This window comes from Bubalus kerabau, chromosome 10, assembly GCF_029407905.1.
Source record: "Bubalus kerabau isolate K-KA32 ecotype Philippines breed swamp buffalo chromosome 10, PCC_UOA_SB_1v2, whole genome shotgun sequence".
NCBI classification, from domain to species: Eukaryota; Metazoa; Chordata; class Mammalia; order Artiodactyla; family Bovidae; genus Bubalus; species Bubalus kerabau.
In genome coordinates this window covers 59,780,724-59,804,203 of record NC_073633.1, presented here as the reverse complement: position 1 = coordinate 59,804,203, position 23,480 = coordinate 59,780,724, and the positions used below count along the sequence as shown (strand labels likewise).

The window sequence follows — 23,480 nt, the reverse complement described above, 5'->3', positions numbered from 1 at the left end:
GTTGTGATCCACACAGTCAAAGGATTTAGTGTAGTCAATGAAGCAGAAGTAGATGTTTTTCAGGAATTCCCTTGCTCTATGATCCAATGAATGCTGGCAATTTGATCTCTTGTTCCTCTAGCTTTTTGAAATCCAATTTGTACATCTGGAATTTCTCAGTTCACATACTGCTCAAGCCTACCTTGAAGGATTTTGAGTATTACCTTGCTAGGATGTGAAATGAGCACAACTGTATGGTAGTTTGAACGTTCTTTGGCATTGCCATTATTTGGGATTGAAATAGAAACTGACCTTTTCCAGTCCTGTGGTCACTGCTGAGTTTTCCAAATTTGCTGCTATATTGGGTGCAGCACTTTCACAGCATCATATTTTAGGATCTGAAATAGCTCAGCTGTAATTCCATCACCTCCCCTAGCTTTGTTGGTAGTAATGCTTCTTAAGGCCCCCTTGACTTCACACTCCAGGATGTCTGGCTCTAGGTGAGTAATCATACCATCATGATTATCTGGGTCATGAAGATCTTCTTTGTATAGTTCTTCTGTGTATTCTTGCCACCTCTTCTTAATATCTTCTGCTTCTGTTAGGTCCATACCATTTCTGTCCTTTATTGTGCCCATCTTTGCATGGAATGTTCCCTTGTTATCTCTAATTTTTCTGAAGAGATCTCTACTCTTTCCTATTGTTTTCCTCTATTTCTTTGCACTGATCACTGAGGAAGGCTTTCTTATCTCTCCTTGCTATTCTTTGAAACTCTGCATTGTTAGGTGTGTCTTTCCCTTTCTCCTTTGCCTTTCACTTCTCTTCTTTTCTCAGCTATTTATAAGGCCTCCTCAGACAACCACTTTGCATTCTTGCATTTATTTTTCTTGGGGATGGTTCTGGTCACTGCCTCCTGCACCGTGTTATGAACCTCCATCTATAATTCTTCAGGCATTCTGTCTACCAGATATAATCCCTTGCATCTATTTGTCACCTCCACTGTATAATCATAAGGGATTTGATTTAGGCCATACCTGAATGGCCTCACAGTTTTCTCTACTTTCTTCAATTAAAGCCTGAATTTTACAATCAGGAGCTCATGATTGGAGCCAGTCAGCTCCAGGTCTTGTTTTTGCTGAGTGTAGAGAGCTTCTCCATCTTCAGCTACAGAGAATAAAATCAAACTGATTCCAGTATTGACCATCTAGGGATGTCCATGTATAGAGTCATTTCTTGTGTTGTTGAAAGAGGGTGTTTGCTATGACCAGTGTGTTTTCTTGACAAAACTGTTAGCCTTTGCCAAGGCCACACTTGCCTACTACTCCATGAATTTCTTGACTTCCTACTTTTGCATTCCAATCCCTAATGATGAAAAGGACATCTTTTTATGGTGTTAGTTCTAGAAGGTCTTTATAAAACTATTCAACTTCAGCTAATTCAGCATTAGTGGCTGGGGCATAGACTTGGATTACTGTGATGCTGAATGGTTTGCCATGGAAACAAACCAAGATCATTTCTGTTGTTTTTGAGATTGCACCCCAGTACTGCATATTAGACTTTTTTGTTGACCGTGAGAGCTACTCCATTTCTTCTAAGGGATTCTTGCCCACAGTAGTAGGTATAATGGTCATCTGAATTAAATTCCCCCATTCCCATCCATTTGAGTTCACTGATTCCTAAGATGTCAATGTTCACTCTTGCCACCTTCTGCTTGACCAGTTTCAACTTACCTTGATTCATGGGCCTAACATTCCAGGTTCCTATGTAATATTGTTCTTTACAGCATCAGACTATACTTTTAATACCAGATACATCCACAACTAAGCATCATTTCTGCTTTAAAACAATTCTCCCTAATAATTGGAGACCAAAAAAATGATGATGGCTTGCAAAATATTTGTAACCACATGACAATGAAAAACAAGATGTCAAGACTTAATGAATGTATTACACTTCATATGCATGAATTAAAAGATTCAAAACTTAATGCAAACAAAGTATATAAAAAAACAGAGAAACCTCAAAGAAACTAGGAGTAGCGAAATAAAAATACACACAGGAATTAATGGACTAGAAAACAAATAAAGAATAAAAGAATCAATAACATCCAAAACCGCTTTTTGGAATAGACTAATGAAATTTGCAAAATGCTGCAATGATTGATTAAGGAAAAATAAAATAGTATTAGGAACAAATATGACACGACTGAGCGACTTCCCTTTCACTTTTCACTTTCATGCATTGGAGAAGGAAATGGCAACCCACTCCAGTGTTCTTGCCTGGAGAAACCCAGGGATGGGGGAGCCTGGTGGGCTGCCGTCTATGGGGTCGCACAAAGTCGGACATGACTCAAGTTACTTAGCAGCAGCAGCAGGAACAGATACATATTTTTTCAGATTCTTTTACATCATAGGTTACTACAAGACATTGAATACAGTTCCCTGTGCTATACAGCAGGTCCCTGTTTTTCTATTTTACAAATGCTGCTGATAAATTGCTTCAGTCGTGTCTGACTTTTTGCAAACCCATAGAACATAGCCCACCAGGCTTCTCTGTCCATGGGATTATCCAGGCAAGAATACTGGAGTGTGTATTTTACATATAGTAGTATGTATCAGTTAATCCCAAACTCCTCCTTTCTTTCTCCCTCCACAACCCCTCACTAAAAAATTTTTAAATTATTTCTTACATGTAGAATCGACAACAAAAAATGGAACTCATAGTTACAGAGAGCAGACTGGTGGCTGTCAGAGACGGGGGTTGGGACGTGGACAAAATGGGTGATGGTGATCAAAAAGTACAAACTTCTAGTCATAAAATAAACAAGTCCTAGGAATGAAATGTATAGCCTGATGACTATAGTTAATACACTGTACTTTATATTAGTAAATCTTAGAAGTTCTCATAAGAAAAAATACTGTAAATATGTATGGTGATGGACAGATATACTAGATTTACTGTGGTGATCATTTCACAATATATACATATATCAAAACATTATATTGTACACTTAAAACATAATAAGTCAGTTATATCCAAATTTAAAAAAAGATTTAAAAAAAAATTATTTCCTTTACTGTTTCTCCCTTCTCTCTTCCTAATACTTCTATTATTTGAATGTTGGGACAATGTGGATGTATACTCCAGTTGTTTCATCTGTTCTATTTTATTTAATTACATTAATTTATCTGTTTATTTATTGTTATTTGGCTGCATCAGGTCTTAGTTGTGGCACCCAGGACCTTCACTGTGTTATGTGGGAGATTTCATTCTGGAGCATGGACTGTGCACTTGCAGAGTGCAGGCTCCAGAGCAGGTGGGCTCCAGCAGTTGCAGCGTGCAGGTTACCCAGTGGTGGTACAGAGGCTCCAGCGCATGTGGGCTCAGTAGCTGCAGTGCCCAGGCTTAGCTGCTCTGCAGCATGGGGGATCTTAGTTCCCCAACCAGGGATTGAACCCGTGTCCCCCGCATTGCAAGACAGATTCTTTACCACGGGACCATGAGAGAAGTTCCATCTTTTCTATTCTAAAATCTCTTCGTCTTTTTTTTCTATTTTCTGGGGAAAATTTACTATATTTCAACTATCTGACCAAATGTTTTATACATTTTAAATTTCCAAACTGTTTTTATGGAAAATTCTTTATTACAGCCTCTGTTTTTGTTCAAGGTTAAAATATGTTTTCATCTCTCTGAGGACATTAATTATGGTTCCTTTTAAGTTTTCTTCCATTCCTACTTGTTTCATACCTAGTTGTTCCAAGTTATATTTTTCTGTTTGGTTTTGGCTATCTGTTCATATTAAAAATGCTAAGTATAAATATTCTGACTGGAAGTTGTGTACATGAATCTGAAGATTGTTGATGAATAAGCTTCAGCATGGTGAATTAGTTGGACCATTAAAAATGACAAGATTTTTGCAAGGTTTTGGCTTCCCTGTAAAGGAATTGTTCAATCTGCATCCCAGGTGCACTGGGCTCATGTATGCATATGGCAAAGAGTATAGGACTTGAAGGGATCTCTTGAATCAGTACTTAGATTTTCATAATGCAGACTTTCACTCAATCTCTGTATTTTTAGAGGAGAATCTCATTGTGTACTCAACCGTAGAGATAGTAAACCTCCAGCTGTCTGCTGTGGTAGGGGAGGAGAACTGGTAAGCAAAGTCTTACACACTTTCAACCAACCTTATTTTCTCCAGACTTATGCTTGCTCCTGCCTTTAGAAATACCTAGCTCTATAAAGTTGAGAATGGAAAAATCCACATGCTCTGAAGTCTCATCTTTCCCTCTACAATGCTTTTAGTAGCTTAGCAAGTAAGATAGCTCAGCACTGCAAAATTAGTTCAACACAACAGGCTGATACCGGTAAATGACTTCAAGAGTTTATCCCTTTTAAACAAAGCTCTTCCTAACAAGACAAGGAAGTTTCCAAAGTTGTGTAACGAATTAACATTCATTGATTTCACTTTCCCTTATAAAAACAGACATAAAGGCAAGGACCCTCAAATGAAACCACTTGGGGGATGGCCTCAGTATGCCTGGCCCTAAGCACTACTGTGGAATAATAAGAATTTGAGGAAATCATATACACTTTGATGCTTTCATGCTTAAAAATAATAAACATTTTTTCCAATTTTATTGAGAAATAATTCATGTACAATAACTGTACTTAAAGCATATTAAATGAGTTCTGATAGATGTACATACTCATGAAATCACAATCAAGACAGAAAATTTCTATCATCTCTAAGAGCCCCCTATAGCTCTGTGCAGTTCATTCCTTCCTTTTGCTCCTGGTCTCAGGCAACCACCAATGTGCCCTCTTGTCTTAATGCAGCAGTTAGGACCTCCAGTATAATGCTGAATGAAGCAGTAAAAACAGAAATGTTTGCCTTACTCTTCAACCTGAGGGGCAAAATATGCATTATTTCATCAGTAAATAGGATGTTTGCTATAGGTTTTTGTGTAGAAGGCCCTTACCAGATCAAGAAAGTTTCTAGTCCTAATTTTTTAAGCAATTTTTATTACAAATGGGTGTTGGATTTTGTCAAACGCCTTTTTGTAATATTGCAATAATCACATTTTCCCTTTAATTTAGTTAACTATACTAAATGATTTTCAAAGGCTAAATCAACCTTGCCTTCCATTAGCCATTTCCAGTAGTCAAAATTCTCTAGGATACATGAATAACAAACACAATTAAAGTGGTTTAATCATACATGGGTTTGTTTTTCTCAACAAGTTTGAAGAAAGATACTCCAGCATGATTTATAAGCTCTCCAATGTTATTAATGTCGCAAGCTCCTTCTTCCCTGTTCCATCACTCTTAATGTATGACTTACCTCTTAATGATCTCAAGATGATAGCTAATTCATTTCCTGGCATAGATCTTCATCTTAGGTAGAAAAAGCAAAGAAGCAAGCAAAAAGGAACTGGGGACACTTATCTTGGAAAAGTAATACTTTTCTATAAATCATTAGCACATTTCTATTTCAAGAGTCAGAGCGGTGTCACTTGGCTACATGTCATACATATGTATGACAAGTGACACACATGTGTCAAGGTACATACATATATATGTGTGTGTGTGACATACATATACACCCAAGTGACATGCATATACAAGTGACATACACGTGTCACTTGGCTACAAGAGAGTCTGAGGGAGCTGAAGGTGAATTTTGTTTTCCTTTTTTCTTTTTTTTACTAATTTAAAATTACTTTGAAAAATGAGTAACTGTTTGATCCTTAATTTTTTTCCATTTTATAATAAAAAATTTCAAATATGTACAAAAGTAGACAGGAAAGAATAATCACCATCATGCATTCATAACATGACTTCAATTATCAACTCATGGCCAACACCACTCATCATTACCTCTATCCACTTTCACACTATTTTGAAGCAAACCTCAGACACTGTATTTTTTAATCAATAAATATTTCAGTAGTCACCTCTACAAGATGAGGGCTTTATAAATCTAACTATAATATCATTATCACATGTAAATTAAAAAATGTAATTATTCATTGATTTCTTCAAATATCCAACCAATAGTCAAATTTCCCAGAATTAACTTTTTTTAGCTGGACACATTTCTTCTGTTCCCCACCCCCAAGTCATGATTCTATCAGTGAAAAGGAGAGTGCACAGTGAGTAGGCAAGCTGCAGTACCTGCCACGCCATCTGTATTCTATATATACTACAAAAGTAGCTTGTCCAAAATATGCTTCCTATAGTTAAAAATGCTATCAAATGAGCATTTTTAGTTAACAGTGACATTGAAACAGTAGTATTAGACTTTTTAGGAGCGGCCAAGTTTCCCGCTTCAAGAGGTCTAACTTTATTGACCAATGAGATATTTGTGAATTTTTTTAAAGCAGTTATGTAAAATCCCAGCTAACTGAAGATATTTGTATCTATAACAGTATATGTTCCTTGAAGGCACTGGCCACATGTTTAGTCATAAATGTATATTCCATAACTTTCAGCACAGAGGAGACATGCCGTAAATAAATATCTGTTAAATGTATGAACAAGATGGAAGAAAGTAACCACATTTGTCAGGCATCTGTAATGACACAACTGAAATAAGGGGTGGGGGGGGGGGGAGACTTCTAGAGTTAAAAAAAAAGATGACATGTATTTTTTCCCTCTACCATGTTTAATTTCCCTTATATCCATGGATGAATTTTTTCTAAGCACCTTCAGGATATCTCATACCAATAAAAGTATGTTTGTGTTCCAACAGTATTTAAAAACAATCAATTTGTCTAGCAGTATTTTAAATTTGGAAGGAAATGTTTTCAAATTCTCTAGCTGTATCAATATTTTGCTGAAATGGCATTAAAGGAGATAGCATAGTAGTTAACTGGCATGTCAATATTAAACCATGAAAAATATATAAATTTAATAATGGCTATTGCTTAATAGTCACTATAAATGACTTTTTAACATGCTAGATCTCACTGTTATAGTAGTAAAGACCTATAGCCTTTGAAAAGAACACAGGTTTCAGACTCAGACAGATCTGAGTTCAAATCCTACAGGTTTGCTTACTGGGTAGCTGTTTATCCTTTCAAAACATGTTTTTCCTTTAAAATAAGAATAACAAAATAAAACAAAAAATAATAACAGCACTTACTCCAAGTGCTATTGTGAGAAAACAGTGATACAATCAATAAAATTACCTGACATACAGTAATCACCCAAGAAATATGAAGTTACTCTTGTGTAAGATTTTACTACAAAATGTTCCATTTAGTAAATATAAATAAGCCCAAAACAAAGTTTAATATTCTAATATCAGATAAAAACAAACTTAGTTTTCAATAAAGAAAAATGTCCTCTCACTTATTTTTGAAAATACCAGAATCAAAAGCCAGCAGAGTTCTTATCTGTTTACAACTAAATCTGCTTATTAGTACTTGCTTTCCTGAGTTACATGAATAAAAGACCTTTTAATGAAATTCCTAGTTTCTTATCTCTAAAGAAAGAAATGAATGTTCCTGGTACTGCTAATTCACTCCCAGTCTTACTGTACCTGAGTTAAACACATAATTGATAATACTTGCCTAAAAGTCTAAAGAAAGCATGTGAGTAAAAACAATATTGAATCTTTGCTCATTTTATTATGAAAACGTAATTACTTTCTGGAAGAAATAAGTCTTTCACCTTATTCTCTGTATTGTAGTACATCATATACTAAAATAATGACCTAATACTGTGGACAGATTCTCTCTGTCACACACACACACACACAATGACATATATACTTCACTAACATGACTCACTTTCCCAGAAACTGTTAATCACCGTACCTTTTGTAGCAAGATTTTTAGATGCTGAATTCCCAGTAAGACATTTATGTTTTAATTTTTTTCTCTCTTCTTCCATTTGCTTTTCTTGATGATATAATTTTTCTTCTCTCTGAATTATTTTAAGTTCTTCAGCTTTCCTTTGACATTCTTTCCAGGCTTCCAATTCTTTAGTTGCTTTTATCCGTTCATTTTCTTTCATATCTTCTATTTTTTTCCTCTTTTCTTCTTCAATCTGTAAAAATTAAAATTACCAAATCCTTTAAAACATATAAAAAGCAACATTTTAAAAAAATAAAAAATTCATTACAATAATTAGTTACTTTCACCTCTAAACACTTGTCATTAAAACTGCAGCAATAGTTAGCAATGCATAAACAATTAAAATAGGAAAGGCAAATGATTTAGTAGAATGCTCAACAATCTGGGTGTCACTGAACACATACCTTAGTTTCAGGCTTCCCTGGTAGCTCAGATGGTAAAGAATCTGCCTGCAACACAGGAGACCCAGGTTTGAGCCCTGGGTCAGGCAGATCCCCTGGAGAAGAGAATGGCAACCCACTCTAGTATTCCTGCCTGTAGAATTCCATGGGCAGAGGAGTCTGGCAGGCTACAATTCATGTGGTCACAGGGTCGGACATGAGTGAGTGACTAACACACACACATTGACATGTTCTTGGGCAGTAACTTTCCCTAGCCTCAGTTTACTTGTATGTAAAATATAGGCACACATTCAATTAGATGATATGTAAGAGTTTGGTTAAAAAAAAAAGAAGAAAAATTTGTTATTCTGAAAGTTAAGTCACTTGTCTCAAAACCCTTCCATATACACAAATATGTATACGCAAACATTTGGCTTTCAAAAATGCCAGTCTTTCCTGTCTTAGGACTGAAGTTGCACTGACCTTCATCTGAGGAATGAGGACATAATAAGAAGGGATACAGAAAGCAGGAACTAGGGAGTTAGTCTCTGGTGGGTGGAAATGTTTGAACTTTGAACCCTGCTGTCAACTATGTTTGCTGCTGCTGCTGCTAAGTCACTTCAGTCGTGTCTGACTCTGTGCAACCCCATAGACGGCAGCCCACCAGGCTTCCCCGTCCCTGGGATTCTCCAGGCAAGAACACTGGAGTGGGTTGCCATTTCCTTCTCCAATGCATGAAAGTGAGAAGTGAAAGTGAAGTCGCTCAGTCGTGTCCGACTCTTAGTGACCCCATGGATTGCAGCCCACCAGGCTCCTCCATCCATGGGACTGTCCAGGCAAGAGAACTGGAGTGGGGTGCCATTGCCTTCTCCCAGCTTTGTTTGCAGTAAAGTTATTTGAAATTTCCACATGAAAAACTAAATATCAGATGAATCTGAAAGCAATACATTGCTCAGTTGTGTGCCAACTTTTCTCCCTTTCACAAACTTCATATGGTCAAGAAAAAAAAAATCTGTGTAACAGAGTAACTGGTTAGTATATATGGTTAACTCCACTTTTCTAACTTTCCTATGGTAACAAGTATTTCTCACCTCTATCCTCTAGAGAAGCAGTGTCTAACAGAACTTTTATCAGAGGTAGTAATGTTCTGTACTACTAGCCACTTGTGGCCAATGAAGCACTGAAAATGTAGCTAGCGTGACTGAGGGACTGAACTGTTCATTTTATTTAGGTTTCATTAATATAAATTTAAATTAATTTACATTTAAATAGGACATCTGACACAACTCTAGAATGACATGCTGGGAAGAAATTTATAAGAGGCTGAATTATTTTAGGATATGGAATTAAAACTACAAGTATGAAAACTGTGAAGTACCAAAGAAATATTTGCATGAGTTAATACCCTCCTCTAGAGACTACTTTTTTTTCCTATTAAACTGTGAAACACTGACATTAAAATAAATTTCATAGATTACTAACAAAAGTTTCTTGTAATCCTAGAATTGCTTCTAAGACCTAAACCAAGCACACAAGATGCTAACTACTACATGTCCTAGGTTCAGAGAGCTGCAGGGAGCTGTCAACAGGTTGGACCAGGAGAAATCTGCACAGGGCAATGAACCAGCATTTAAAGGCCTCACAACAGGTCATGATGAACAGTCAGTATTAGCTATAGGTAGCCACAACCTAAAGGATGATGACAACTTCCCCTCATTTAATAATATATTTGCCTTTTCCCCCCTCCTTCCTCTCTGCTCCAACACATGGAAGGAGGAAAAAGTATCTGAAGAGTCAGAACACCTTCACCCCTCATAATCCCTGTTAAGCAGAATAAATTTTTAAAAGTGTTATAAATGCACAAACTAAGTCTCAATTACCAAAAATAAGACTGTTCTTACAACCAAAAGTAACAAGAAAGTTCTATTATGCCAAGATGTGGTTAAGGGAAATAAGTGTGTGGGTAGCCACACATGTATATGTACTATAAATACATATGTGTATATAATGTATAATAGGCTGTATCACAAACATAAAAGTAGTCTTCAGGGATTAATGAGGAAGAAGAATAATTACAAAAGGCATCAAAGAACAGGTCACAGAATGAACTGGAATGAAAAGAAAAACATGAAGAAGGTAATACCTTATGATTATGATAAAGAGAAAAGGGAGACTCCATACAGCAAAGAAACAGAGACTGACAAACATTAAATAATCCTTGATGGTCTTACTTTATACAAAATGCAATCAGAGGAACATACCATTTAAAGGAGGAATGTGTGGTAACAGAAAAATTCAGAAAGCTAGAAAAATAATCACCTTACATGAAGAACTGGATTTTAGGTCCCTTGTACTGCTCAAAAAAGGATGCCATACAGTCTGGGATATGAGTTTAATATAGACAGCAAATGTAAGTAACTGAATAATGAGCAGCTTCTAATCCAAATTCCTGAAGAAAGGGAAGCCTATAATTATTTCAATCTGGAATGAATCTCTGGTTTATCAAGGCGATGTTCTTTATAAACCAATCTCATTTATGAATTAAAATGCAAAAATAATAAAATCTAGGAATATGAATCAAGGAAAATATTAAAATTATAATACATCTTGATCAAATATGGTGCTTCTTATTTATGATATTAGGCACTCAAAAGAAAAAAATAATATGATCTCAGTACATGCCAATATACTAGTTTATACTGAAAAAAATATTTTTTAGATCAATAAAAGGAGTTACACAATATCATACTTCACGATGAAGCATTAGAAATATTTCCAGTAAAGTCCCTAAGGCCAATATGACTACTGTTTTACTATTTTCCTGGAGGGCATAACCTACACTACAGAATTTTTACAATAAATATATTTTTAAAATTAAAAACTTTAAGAACTATAAACATAGACTATACAGAGATAGAACCATCATTATTTGCAAATAATATCATATGCTACCTAAAAGAATACAAATAATAAATTGACAAACTATTAGAATGAAAGGGCTTCCCTGGTAGCTCAGCTGGTAAAGAAACCATCTGCAATGCAGGACACCCCAGTTCAATTCCTGGGTCGGGAAGATCCCCTGGAGAAGGGACAGGCTACCCACTCCAGTCAGTATTCTTGGGCTTCCCTGATGACTCAAACAGTAAAGAATCTGCCTGCAATGCAGGAGACCTGGGTTCAATCCCTGGGTTGGGAAGATCCCCTGGAGGAGGGCATGGCAACCCACTCCAGTATTCTTGCCTGGAGAGTCCCCATGGACGAAGGAGCCTGGCAGGCTACAGTTCATGGGGTCACAAAGAGTCAGACACGACTGAGTGACTAAGCACAGCACATCAGAATGAAAAGATTCAAAGAGGCAATCACATACAGGATCAACTTACACAAACTCATAAAAACTAACTTTCCTACAAACTGGCAACAATCAGTAAATACAAAAAAAAAAGGTCATTTCATTAGTAATTGCCAGAAAAGCTTTTATAATGCTACGAATAAGCTTAACAAAATATGAGCCAGCCCTATATGTAAGCTAAATAATTTTGCTGAGGAATATAAAATGTAAGTCTGAATAAAGAGAGATAAATGCCACATTCCTGGAAGAAAACCTCAATGCCTTAAATATGTTGATATTCTGCAAATTAATTTATAAGTCAATTTAAATCTAATCAAAATACCAACAGCATTCTTAGGAATTTTGGTAATAAGTAAATGTGAAATTCATCCACAGCAGTAAACATGCAGGTTTTATGGAAGAATGAAGAGGTTGGCAATTTTCATCCATAAAGATTAAGTATAAAACTAGACAAATTTATCAAAAATAATCAATTCATGGCAGTGGGAATTAACCAAAGGTAGCCTGCAAATTGATAAGTGTTGATTCCAGAGAAACTGCTAATGTCACAAGTTAAAAGCTGTGAGAGGCTCTGCCCTTCTGTCTAAGGTTTCTTCCAACCACTCACTCCAGCCAGGATGACAAGACCAACATTTTCACTAACATGAAACTAACAACAACAACAACAAAACCCGGCAGCTTTGTTAGCAAAAACAGTGGACTCACTTCAGGGTGGGGTAGTGAAAACCTGTGGCTTTGGTGGAGAAAAGTAGTAAATTTGGTTGGGAATGAAAAGGGAAAATTTGCAGCTGAGGTCTGAGGTTGAAGTCCTGGTTAGGGTAAGTGCTTGACTAGTCAGAAAATTAAAAGAGCGAGCATGTAAATTAGAGAGCCATGGAAGGTCTGTAATAAACTCACCATACACCCCTGGTTAAATAGAAAGTGATGCATTACTGGGGGATACGTGAGGAAGCCTGGCATAAAACAAAACCAAGGGATACTTGAGAACTTGCTCTAACTTTGAATGTATTCCCAAATCCACATACAGACCAGTCAGCATAGGGGTAGAAACCTTTCAGGCTGAAGGTATTTACCACCTGTGCCCAAGTCATTAGCTAACAAGTAGCTATGCAGACACAGGGGAGACACTTAAGGAAAAAAACATAAGAAATTAAAAATAAGAATGAGAAAACTCAGCAGAAACATCAGCAGTTGTTTACCACAAGTGAGTCTAGTGTGACTCCACAGTTAAAGTCCAGGCAAGTTATTAAAAACTAAACAACTAAGGGTGGGAAGATTTGGGAGAATGGCATTGAAACATGTAAAATATCATGTATGAAACGAGTTGCCAGTCCAGGTTCGATGCACGATACTGGATGCTTGGGGCTAGTGCACTGGGACGACCCAGAGGGATGGAGTGGGGAGGGAGGGAGGGAGGAGGGTTCAGGATGGGGAACACATGTGTACCTGTGGCGGATTCATTTTGATATTTGGCAAAACTAATACAATTATGTAAAGTTTAAAAATAAAATAAAATTAAAAAAAAAACTAAACAACTATCAATCAATAAATAATTTTTTAGAACTCAGAATTATTATAATCTACGAAAATGTCTTTCCTGGTGTCTCTGTCCGTAAAGAATCCACCTGCAATGCAAGAGATTGCCTGCAATGCAGGAGACCTCTGTTTGATCCCTGGGTTGGGAAGATCCCCTGGAGAAGAAAATGGCAACCCACTCCAGCATTCTTGCCTGGGAAATCCCATGGACAGAGGAGCCTGGTGGGCTACAGTCCATGGGGTAGCAACAGTTGGACACAACTTAATGACTAAATTACCAACCACTAAAATGTGTAGTTTCCAACTAAAAATACATCAAGAAATAACTACCAAAAGCTTCTCAAATCTGATGAGAACATTACACTTTTCAGAGAATTTCAACCAAGAGTAAAATAAATACAAAGAGATACACCTAGATAAAGCTTAGTCAAACTACTAAATTAACACAAAGACCAAACAAAAACTGGAAAATCTTTAAAGCAGAGACAAAAAAAAGGACTCATCATGTACAGAGGAATAATAATACAATTAAAGGCTGAATCTTCATTAGAAACAATGGAGGACAGAAAGCAGCAAAAGACTTGTTCAAAGCACAGACAGACAGAAATTAAAACTGCAAGTTCTAGATCCTGCAAAACCATTCTTCATAAATGAAGATGAAATAAGCACATTCCAAGATATATGAAAACTGAGAGAAACTATTTGTCACAGACCTGCCCAATAAGATGTACTAAAGAAGATTCTTCAGGCTGAAAGGAAATGATGCTAAACACTAACTCAGATCTGTAAGTGGGAATGAAGAATATGGGAAATGGTAAATATATGGGTAAGTATAAAAGACAATTCAAATGGATAAACAAAATGTGGTATATACATACTAACAGAACATTTTTCAGAATTAAAAAGGAAGAAAATTCTGATACACGCTAAAAAGTAGGTGAACTCTGAGGACATTATGCTAAGTGAAATAAGCCAGGCACAAAAGGACAAATATAGTATGATTCCACTTACATGAGACACCTACAGGAGTCAAATTCACAGAGACAAAATAAACAGCTGCTTGCTAGGGGCTTAGGGAAATGGGGAATGGGAAGTTATTATTTAATGGGTACAGAGTTTCACTTTGGGAAAATAAAAAAAGTTCTGGAAATGGATGGTTGGTGATGGTGCAAAACAATGTGAATGTATGTAATGTGACTGAACTATATAAATGGTTAAAATGGTAAATTTTATGTTATTTATGTTTTATCCATTAAAATTTTTTAAAACACAGTATTTGATTGCTTTTCTTCTCTTTCTTTGAAAACTTGAGATTTAAAAAAAAATAATTTTTAAAGTAAAATTATAACACATATTGTTTATTTATAAAATCCATATACATATACCTATTCATGAATGGCAATAATAGCCTAAAATAAACAGACCAAATGAAGCAGTATAAAGCAAACTTACTGGAACTGAGTCAGTGTTAAACTGAAGTAGATCATAGATTGTGATAAGCTAAAGGTGCATATGGCAACCATTAAAAACTTGAATAACCTAAAATTTATATCCATATCATAAAAATTATATTTATATAGAGTATGTATACATACACACACATACACACACATATATATATAAAGCTAAAAGGTCAACAAAGGAGCTCCAGCTTCCATTCTGACATGCTAAAAAGTTGTTATTCCTATCCTTATAACAGAAAAAGATGGATACACTAAAAACAAAGCTTTTTGGACCCATCAGAGAAGTAAGTCACAGAGAAAACTGCTACTCTGAAACCCAGAGACACAAGTGTATCCAGAAAGACACAAAGATCTGCTTGTATTTTCCAGAAGCAACTGGAGCTATAAGCTGGCAAAAACACTTAAACAGTAACTTTGACAAAATGCTGGAGTCTGAGTGTGGCCCAGCACGGCAGTGAGAAACTCTGGGGAGCCACAGTCTTAGAGGGTGACCCCATATTTTTATGAGCTTTAACATCAGAAACCCCACTAGATTACCATGACTAAGATCTGAATAAGAACTCTGGAAGAAGGTAGAGAAGAATAATCATTGAGAGCCTGCTATACAGAGTGAAGTAAGTCAGAAAGAGGAAAACAAATACCACATATTAATGCATATATATGGAATCTGGAAAAATGGTACCAATGAACCTATCTGCAGGGCAGGAACAGAGATGCAAACACAGAGAGAGATTTTGGACACAGTGAGGCAGAGGGGAGGAGAGGGTGGACGAATTGAGAGAGGAGCATTAAAACATATACCGTATCATACGTATTAATGAAACAGATAGCTAATGGGAAGCTGACATATAACACAGGAAGCTCAACGCAGTACTCTGTGACAACCGAAAGGGATGGGATGGTATGGGGGGTGGGAGGAGGTTCAAGATGGAAGGGATATATGTGTACTTATGGCTGATTCACACTGTTGTATGGAAGAAGCCACACAATACTGTAGAGCAATTATCCTTACAAAAAGAATTTTAAAAAATAATCATTGTGACATACAGAAATACCCAAAGCATTCTCCATAACAGATCGACTCTCCAGGAGAAAGCAACCAGTCAAAGCTGAAGTCCCTTATCTGCACTGGGAGAAGGGAATTCCTCCCACTCCTGTCCTCCCCAGACTTCCTGTCCCACCTGAAGGGAGAAAAAAAAAAACACAGTTAGCTGTCAGGCTTCAGGAAAATAGACAGGAACAATGCAGCCAGGAAGAAAATGAGGGCCAGGGGAGAAAAGCTGTATCACTGGAGGAACACGTGTAAAAAGATCACACAACCAAGATACAGACCCATGAAAAGACTAGGATTTGATGGAAAGATGATAGAATATTTCCACTCCCTTACAATTTACTACCACACCAACAGGGTTCCAGGATAATGACACTTGATCACAGAAGAAAGAGCTGTATGACAAAGGCTCTCTCTGAGGATGAGTAGATAGAGAAGCCAAAAATCCAAGATTCAAAAGAGAACTGGAAAAAAAAAACCCACTAGAGGAATTTGAAGCCTCTAATACCTATACCTGCACAGCTAACACAGCTAACATTAAACAAAACCCCAAATCTGTTACAGTAAACAAATTTACTCACTAAAGTCCTATTAACCTTAGTTTCTATCACCTGATACAATATGACTAGTGTCTAACAACAACAAAATTGTAAGGCATGCCAAAAGTTAAGTAAAAGCATATTGCAAAGAAACAAGCAATAATTAGAACCAGTATCAGATACAACACAGATGTAAGAATTATTAGGCATGGAATTTAAAATAACTGCTTAAAATGTAAAGGGCGATAATGGGAAAAAAATATGCAAAAATGCCTAAGAGTATCTTTAAGCTTTATTATCTTTGTCAACAAAGAACATTGACTGTCGTTCTGGTAATAAACAATGTTGTCCACCATCAAGCCATCAGTCACTGCAGATGCACCAGTGGGGCAGAATACTGGCCCTAGACAGTTGACAAGCATTTCAAAGGAATAATTTCAATAAGCACATTATCAAGCATCTTTCCATACAGAGAAAAGCACTAAAAACATTAACTTGAGATGTCTGTTTCTTGTGACAAGCAGTAATCTTTTGATGTTCAACTACATGGTTTTTGTTCGTTTTTTTCAGCAAGTTCAATTCAGTTCAGTCACTCAGTCGTGTCCAACTCTTTGCGACCCCATGAATTGCAGCACGTCAGGCCTCCCTGTCCATCACAAACTCCCGGAGTTCACACAAACTCACCTCCATTGAGTCCATGATGCCATCCAGCCATCTCATCCTGTAGTCCCCTTCTCTTCCTGCCCCCAGTCCCTCCAGCATCAGAGTTGTTTCCAGTAAGTCAACTCTTCGCATGAGGTGGCCAAAGTACTGGAGTTTCAGCTTTAGCATCATTCCTTCCAAAGAAATCCCAGGACTGATCTCCTTTAGAATGGACTGGTTGGATCTCCTTGCAGTTCAAGGGACTCTCAAGAGTCTTCTCCAACACTACACTTCAAAAGCATCAATTCTTCAGCACTCAGCTTTCTTCACAGTCCAACTCTCACATCCATACGTGACTACTGGGAAAACCATAACCTTGACTAGACAGACCTTTGTTGGCAAAGTACTATCTCTGCTTTTCAATATGCTATCTAGGTTGGTCATAACCCTCCTTCCAAGGAGTAAGCATCTTTTAATTTCATGGCTGCAATCACCATCTGCAGTGATTTTGGAGCCCCAAAAAATAAAGTCAGCCACTGTTTCCACTGTTTCCCCATCTATTTCCCATGAAGTGATAGGACCAGATGCCATGATCTTCGTTTTCTGCATGTTGAGCTTTAAGCCAACTTTTTCACTCTCCTCTTTCACTTTCATCAAGAGGCTTTTGAGTTCCTCTTCACTTTCTGCCATAAAGGTGGTGTCATCTGCATAGCTGACTGAGGTTATTCATATTTCTCCCAGCAATCTTGATTCCAGCTTGTGCTGCTTCCAGCCCAGCGTTTCTCATGATGTACTCTGCATAGAAGTTAAATAAGCAGGGTGACAATACACAGCCTTGATGTACTCCTTTTCCTATTTGGAACCAGTCTGTTCTTCCATGTCCATTTTTAACTGTTGCTTCCTGACCTGCATATAGGTTTCTCAAGAGGCATGTCAGGTGGTCTGGTATTCCCATATCTTTCAGAATTTTCCACAGTTTATTGGGATCCACACAGTCAAAGGCTTTGGCATAGTCAATAAAGCAGAAATAGATGTTTTTCTGGAACTCTCTTGTTTTTTCGATGATCCAGCGGATGTTGGCAATTTGATCTCTGGTTCCTTTGCCTTTTGTAAACCAGCTTGAACATCTGGAAGTTCACAGTTCATGTACTGCTGAAGCCTGGCTTGGAGAATTTTGAGCATTACTTTACTAGCATGTGAGATATGTTCAGTCAAAGCTAAAACATAATAAAATTGATGTTCACTTCAGTTCTCTTTTCCCTAAAAACTGAATCATGTTCCCCCAAATTTGTGTGTTGAAACCCTAACAGTCACTCAATGAAGCAATATTTGGAGGTAAGGCTTACAATTACAAGGAGGAAATTAATATTAAATGAGGTGATAAGGGTAGAGCCTTGATTCACTACGATTATTGTCTTTATAAGAAATGACACTCTCTCTGTGTCCATCATGTAGGGACACAGCCAGCTGCAAGCAAGATAGAGAGGTCTCATCAGAAAATGAATTGACCTGAAGCCAGATATTGAACTTCCCAGCTTCCAGAAGTGTAAAAATAAATTTCTGTTACCTAAGCTGCACAGTCTGTGTTTTTGCTGTTGGTCTGTTATGGCAACCCAAGCAGACTAGGACATTTTCTTTTCCCTTTGGCAGATTTTCAGATAGGCCAAACGTGGCCCGAAGACATCAGTGAGAGCTGTAAGAAGAACCAAAGGCTAAATAATTCACAAAGTGAAAAGTCAAAACTCAGTAAAACTGAGAGGAACTTATTTAACTCACCGGCAAATTTGGACGTAGGGATTCTACCTTTCAGTTTACTTAACTAAACTGAAATCTGGACTTTCATACAAAGCATAAGAATTTGTAAGTGCCTTGGAAACTCCATGTGTAGATAAGGATGGCTTCCCAGGTGGTTCAGTGGTAAAGAATCTGCCTGCCTATGCAAAAGACACAGGAGATGCCAGTTTGATCCCTGGGTTGGGAAGATCCCCTGGAGGAGGAAATGGCAATCCACTCTAGTATTCTTGCCTGGAACATCCCATGGACAGAGAATCCCAGTCCAGGGGGTCACAAAGAGTCACACACAACTTAGTGACTAAGCACACAAAGATAAAAGTAAACTCTTACTAAAGTGTTAGCTCTATCTCTCCTTGAAGAGAAGTTATTACTTGATAGAAATTCTTTGGTATTACACTATATGACTTTACAGTCTTATCATGATTTGCTGGTATCTTTACAAGATCCAGCTTTGGCTTACTGTTGAAGAAATCATCCTGAAGTCAGTACCCGGGTTTACTACACAGAGATACAGTACTGATATATTTAATGTTATATATGCTAAAATGCTTCTATTAAACTAGCCTTCAGCTTCAAGGAGCAAAACTGACAGAATGGAGGAACAGAAGTAAAATTTAGTTTTTTAAACCAGATTTTGACTAATGGAAATTAGTTAATATCTTACTCCTGTACCCTACTCTTTACCTTATCCTTGCTGCTCAATAGTAACTTTATTCATCTCTTATAACAGACTTTTGCAAACAATTTCTTTTTGGAGGTGTCCTATTGAGCTAAGCTACTTCTGGTTCAAAAGACCTTGCTGTTGAGATGATGGAAACCATCAACATCTTAAATTCTTTCAACTTCTTTCTGAAACCAAAGTATTTCTTCTTCCACACTCTGTTCTTTTCAAAGCTAACAAACACCCTAATCAGTATTATGAATGCATGACCTTACACCAACCATCTCTTTTCCATAATACATATACTTAGCCACTAACAACTCAACTGGTTTTCAAACGTAACTCTATAAAATATGGGCAACTGACTCCATACATAGAGCATTAAAAAAATTACTGTCCTAAAATTATCTACTTACAAACCTTCAGTAACTTCCAAAAAGCTCACTAGGGTCTAGATTCAGGGACCCGGGGAAAGGCGCACAAGAAGACCAACTGTCCTGCGCTCAAGTTGTAACAGGTCTGAAAAACTGACCACAGACTTTCTCTAAGCTCATGGGGCAACAGGACAAATGAAATGAAAAAAAAAAAAAAAAAAAGATTTTAACCACACCTCTGGAAAAGATGAAAAAGCCTGCAGTAAACAAAAAAGTGGACATATATATAATTGCTGACATTTTATTTCTGCACAGACTCTGTGAATTTGAGATATGCTTACACAAAAAGGAAGTAAGTCAGTAGACTTGACAAAGTGTAAATATAAGAAAGACAGTCAAAGATACTGCTTTTTCTCATGATACCATGCTAATGGCTACAGTTAATTTTTCATATGTTCGGAAATTGGTAGATGTACATAGAGTTTTAGTAAATTCCTGTTAGAACAAAAAGAAATTAAAAGTCTAAAAATAATCACAGGAAGATAAGCATTGTTCTGTTTTCAAAAATAAATGTTTTCTTATTAGGAAAAATAAATGTTTATTATTAGAAAAACATAAAAATACAAAAAACAAAAGAGAAAATTACAAGAAATCTTACTCCCCATTCATTTTCTATACTTTTTAAATTATAAAAATAAGATTTCATGTAAAGGCCTTTTCAAATTGTCAGAAAACACATAGATATGGTATAATATTAACTGAAATAGAAGTCTTTCTTCAGATTCAAATGTAGTAACTACAAGGGACCCAGAATAACCAAAAATACAAAGCTGGAAGGCTCATATTTCTCAATTTCAAAATATATTATTTACAAAGCTCCAGTAATGAAGAAAGTGTGGTATTGGGTTTACCTGGTGGTCCACTGGTTAAGAATCTGCCTTGCAATGCAGGGGACTTGGGTTCAATCCCTGGTCAGGGAACTAGGATCCCACACGCATGGAGCAACTAAACCAACGCACCGCAACTACTGACGCTGCGTGCCACGACCCGAGAGTCGGGCGCTGCAGCAAAAGGTCCTGCGTGCCACGACTAAGACCCGACAGTCAAACAGATTAAGTAAAATTAATTAATTAAAAAAAAGAAAGTGTGGTACTGACATAAGGACAGACACACAGACCAATGGAATAAAATTGAGAGTCCAGAAATAAATCTACACATCTATGCACAGACAGGTTTTTGATAAGGTTACCAAAACCTTTCAAAGAGGACAAGAATAGGCTTTTTAACAAATGGTGCTAGAACAACTGAATATCCACCAGCCAAAGAAAGAAACAGGACCCATACTGCACACCATATACAAAAATTAGCTTAAAATGGAACAACAATCTAAATATAAGGAGTAAAAACATAAAATTCTTAGAACACATAGGGTAAATGTTCATGACTTTGGATTTGGCAACAGATTTTTAGATATGACTGCCACCAGAAGAATGAGCAACAAAAGGAAAAAAAATAAACATATTGGCCTTTAAATTTAAACCTTTCATGAGGCTTCCCTGGTGACTCAATGGTAAAGAATCTGCCTGACAACGCAGGAGACAACGTTCAACCCCTGGTCTGGGAATATCCCAACATGCCACAGAGCAACTAAGCCTGTGTGCCACAACTATTAAGCCTGTGCTCTAGAGCCCAGGAACCGCAACTACTGACCCTGCGTGGCAACTACCGAAGCCGGCGCCCCCCAGAGCCTGTGCGCCACAAGAGAAGCCACCACAGTGAGAAGCCACACACTGCAACTAGAGTGAAGCCCCTGCTAGCCACGACTAGAGCAAAGCCCAGTCAGCAACAAAGACCCAGCACAGCCAAAAATAAATATATATATTAAAAAAAGAAACTTTGTGTACAAAAGATACTACCAAAGAAGGATACTATCAAAGTGAAAAAACAATCTACAAAATAGAAGAAAGTATCTGAAAGTCATTAATGAAGGCCTAGTATCTGGAATATGTAAAGAACTCTTACAACTCAACAACAAAAACACAGAGAGAACAAGATGGCGGAGGAGGAGGTGGACGTGGAGTACATTTCTCTCCACAGATACATCAGGAATACACCTTCAGACACAGAAGTGCATGCAGAACACCAGCTGAGAGCAGACAGGAGTACCTGACCAGCGGAAAAGAATATATAGAACCACGCAAAACTCAGTAGGAGGAAGGAACTAGTGGGGAAAACAGGAGTGTTAGTAGGACTGGACCTGCCCTCAGCGGGTGGGGGAACTGAAGCAGGGGTCCGATCCCCACAGTGGGGCAACTGTCTGAGTCAGAGGAGAGACATTTAAGGCTGGGAGTGAAACAGCTGATCTGTGGCAGCCTAAATGTTATGACAATCAGATAGTCCTTGCGGCAGACAGGGACATAGGTCCCCTGGAAGGCGCAGCAGCTGGCAGCTGGAGTTTAGGGATTGTGGAGCAATCCCAGGTCGAGGGCTGCTGTTGACTGCAGAGAGACGGATAGAGGGGATGTGAGGGAGGAGACTGTGGTGGGAAATGCCTGTGGAGGAAAGCCGGGCAGCCATGGAAGCAAGGCAGTGCTGCTGAGTCACGCATAGTGGGTGGAGCCATCACCATAGCCTCTCTCTCCCCACACACCAGCATCGACAGCAGAACAATAGAGAGGCTGGCCCATCAAACACTAGCCGCACTGAACTACAGAGTAGGACCCCATCCAGGGTGTCCTTTAAGTGCCTGATGCGCAATTTACAGAGTAGGGCCCAGCAAGGGGGGCCCCGCTATGTGCCTGGTGTGCCAAACAGAGAAGGACACAAGGCGAGGGAACCCTCTAAGTGTCTGAATGGCAGAGCTACGGAGAGACTGGCCAAAAAGGCCTTCTGATTGCCAGCTACAAGAGGCTTAAAAAAAGACACTGATATGGCCGTAACTCCTGTGGCGAAGGTAGTCCATTTCCCAGCACACTAGGTACCACCAGGGTCTCTGAAGCCAAGCAGCTGTGCCACCTTCATGCTCAACTCTCACTGGGGAAGAGCTGCCACAGGCAAAAAATGTCTTGCGTCTATGCACACAGGGTCGCTTTGGTAACGTCCAGCTCTTTGTGACCCTGTAGACTGTGGCCTGTCAGGCTTCTCTGTCAGGGAGATTCTCCAGGCAAGAATACTGGAGCATATTGGCCAATACTGGTTGCCATACCCTTCGAAAGCACTATATTTTCTGCTGCCCTAGCCACCAACTCCCCTGAGCACCTGGTGCTGCCAGAACCCCTGCGACCCAAGCAGCTGCACCACCTCCACACCTGGCCCTCACAGGAGCAGACCCCAGTCCTCCAGGGCAGCCTCAGTAGCAAACCCCAGTGGACGACCCACATGCAGAAGAGGAGATAAAACCACAATTGAAACCCAGGGGCAGTGGGGCTAAGGAAGAAGACCCAAAACCTTCCCACCAGCTGTACAAGCTGAAGATTAAATCCACATGATCAACTAGGCAGACTCTGTGTCTATGGAATATATAAAAGGACATTGAGAGCTCCCGCAAAAGAAAACACACTAGTTCTAATAGCTGTGGACATTGGAGGCAAGAACACACAGGAGGAGGACCAGAACAACCCAATTACAAGAACTGAAATTGAAGCTGTGAACAAAAATCTCCCAAAAAACAAAAGCCCAGGACCAGATGGCTTCACAAGAGAATTCTATCAAACATTTAGAGAAGAGCTAATGCCTATCCTTCTAAAACTCTTTCAAAAAATTGAAGAGGAAGAAACATTTCCAAACTCATTGTACAAGGCCACCATCACCCTGATACCAAAACCAGACAAAGAACACAAAAAAGAGAACTATA

The 23,480-nt window shown here is 38.1% G+C and overlaps 1 protein-coding gene across 2 annotated transcripts in view; it reads right to left on the bottom strand.

Moving 5' to 3' along the window:
- DNAAF4 (dynein axonemal assembly factor 4) overlaps positions 1–23,480 on the bottom strand; it is a 69,953-nt gene that overhangs the window by 23,946 nt on the left and 22,527 nt on the right. For both annotated transcript variants that reach the window (XM_055537888.1, XM_055537889.1), the window contains exon 4: positions 7,800–8,031. In XM_055537888.1, the coding sequence (XP_055393863.1) occupies positions 7,800–8,031 (232 nt within the window). The remainder of the gene's footprint in view (positions 1–7,799; positions 8,032–23,480) is intronic.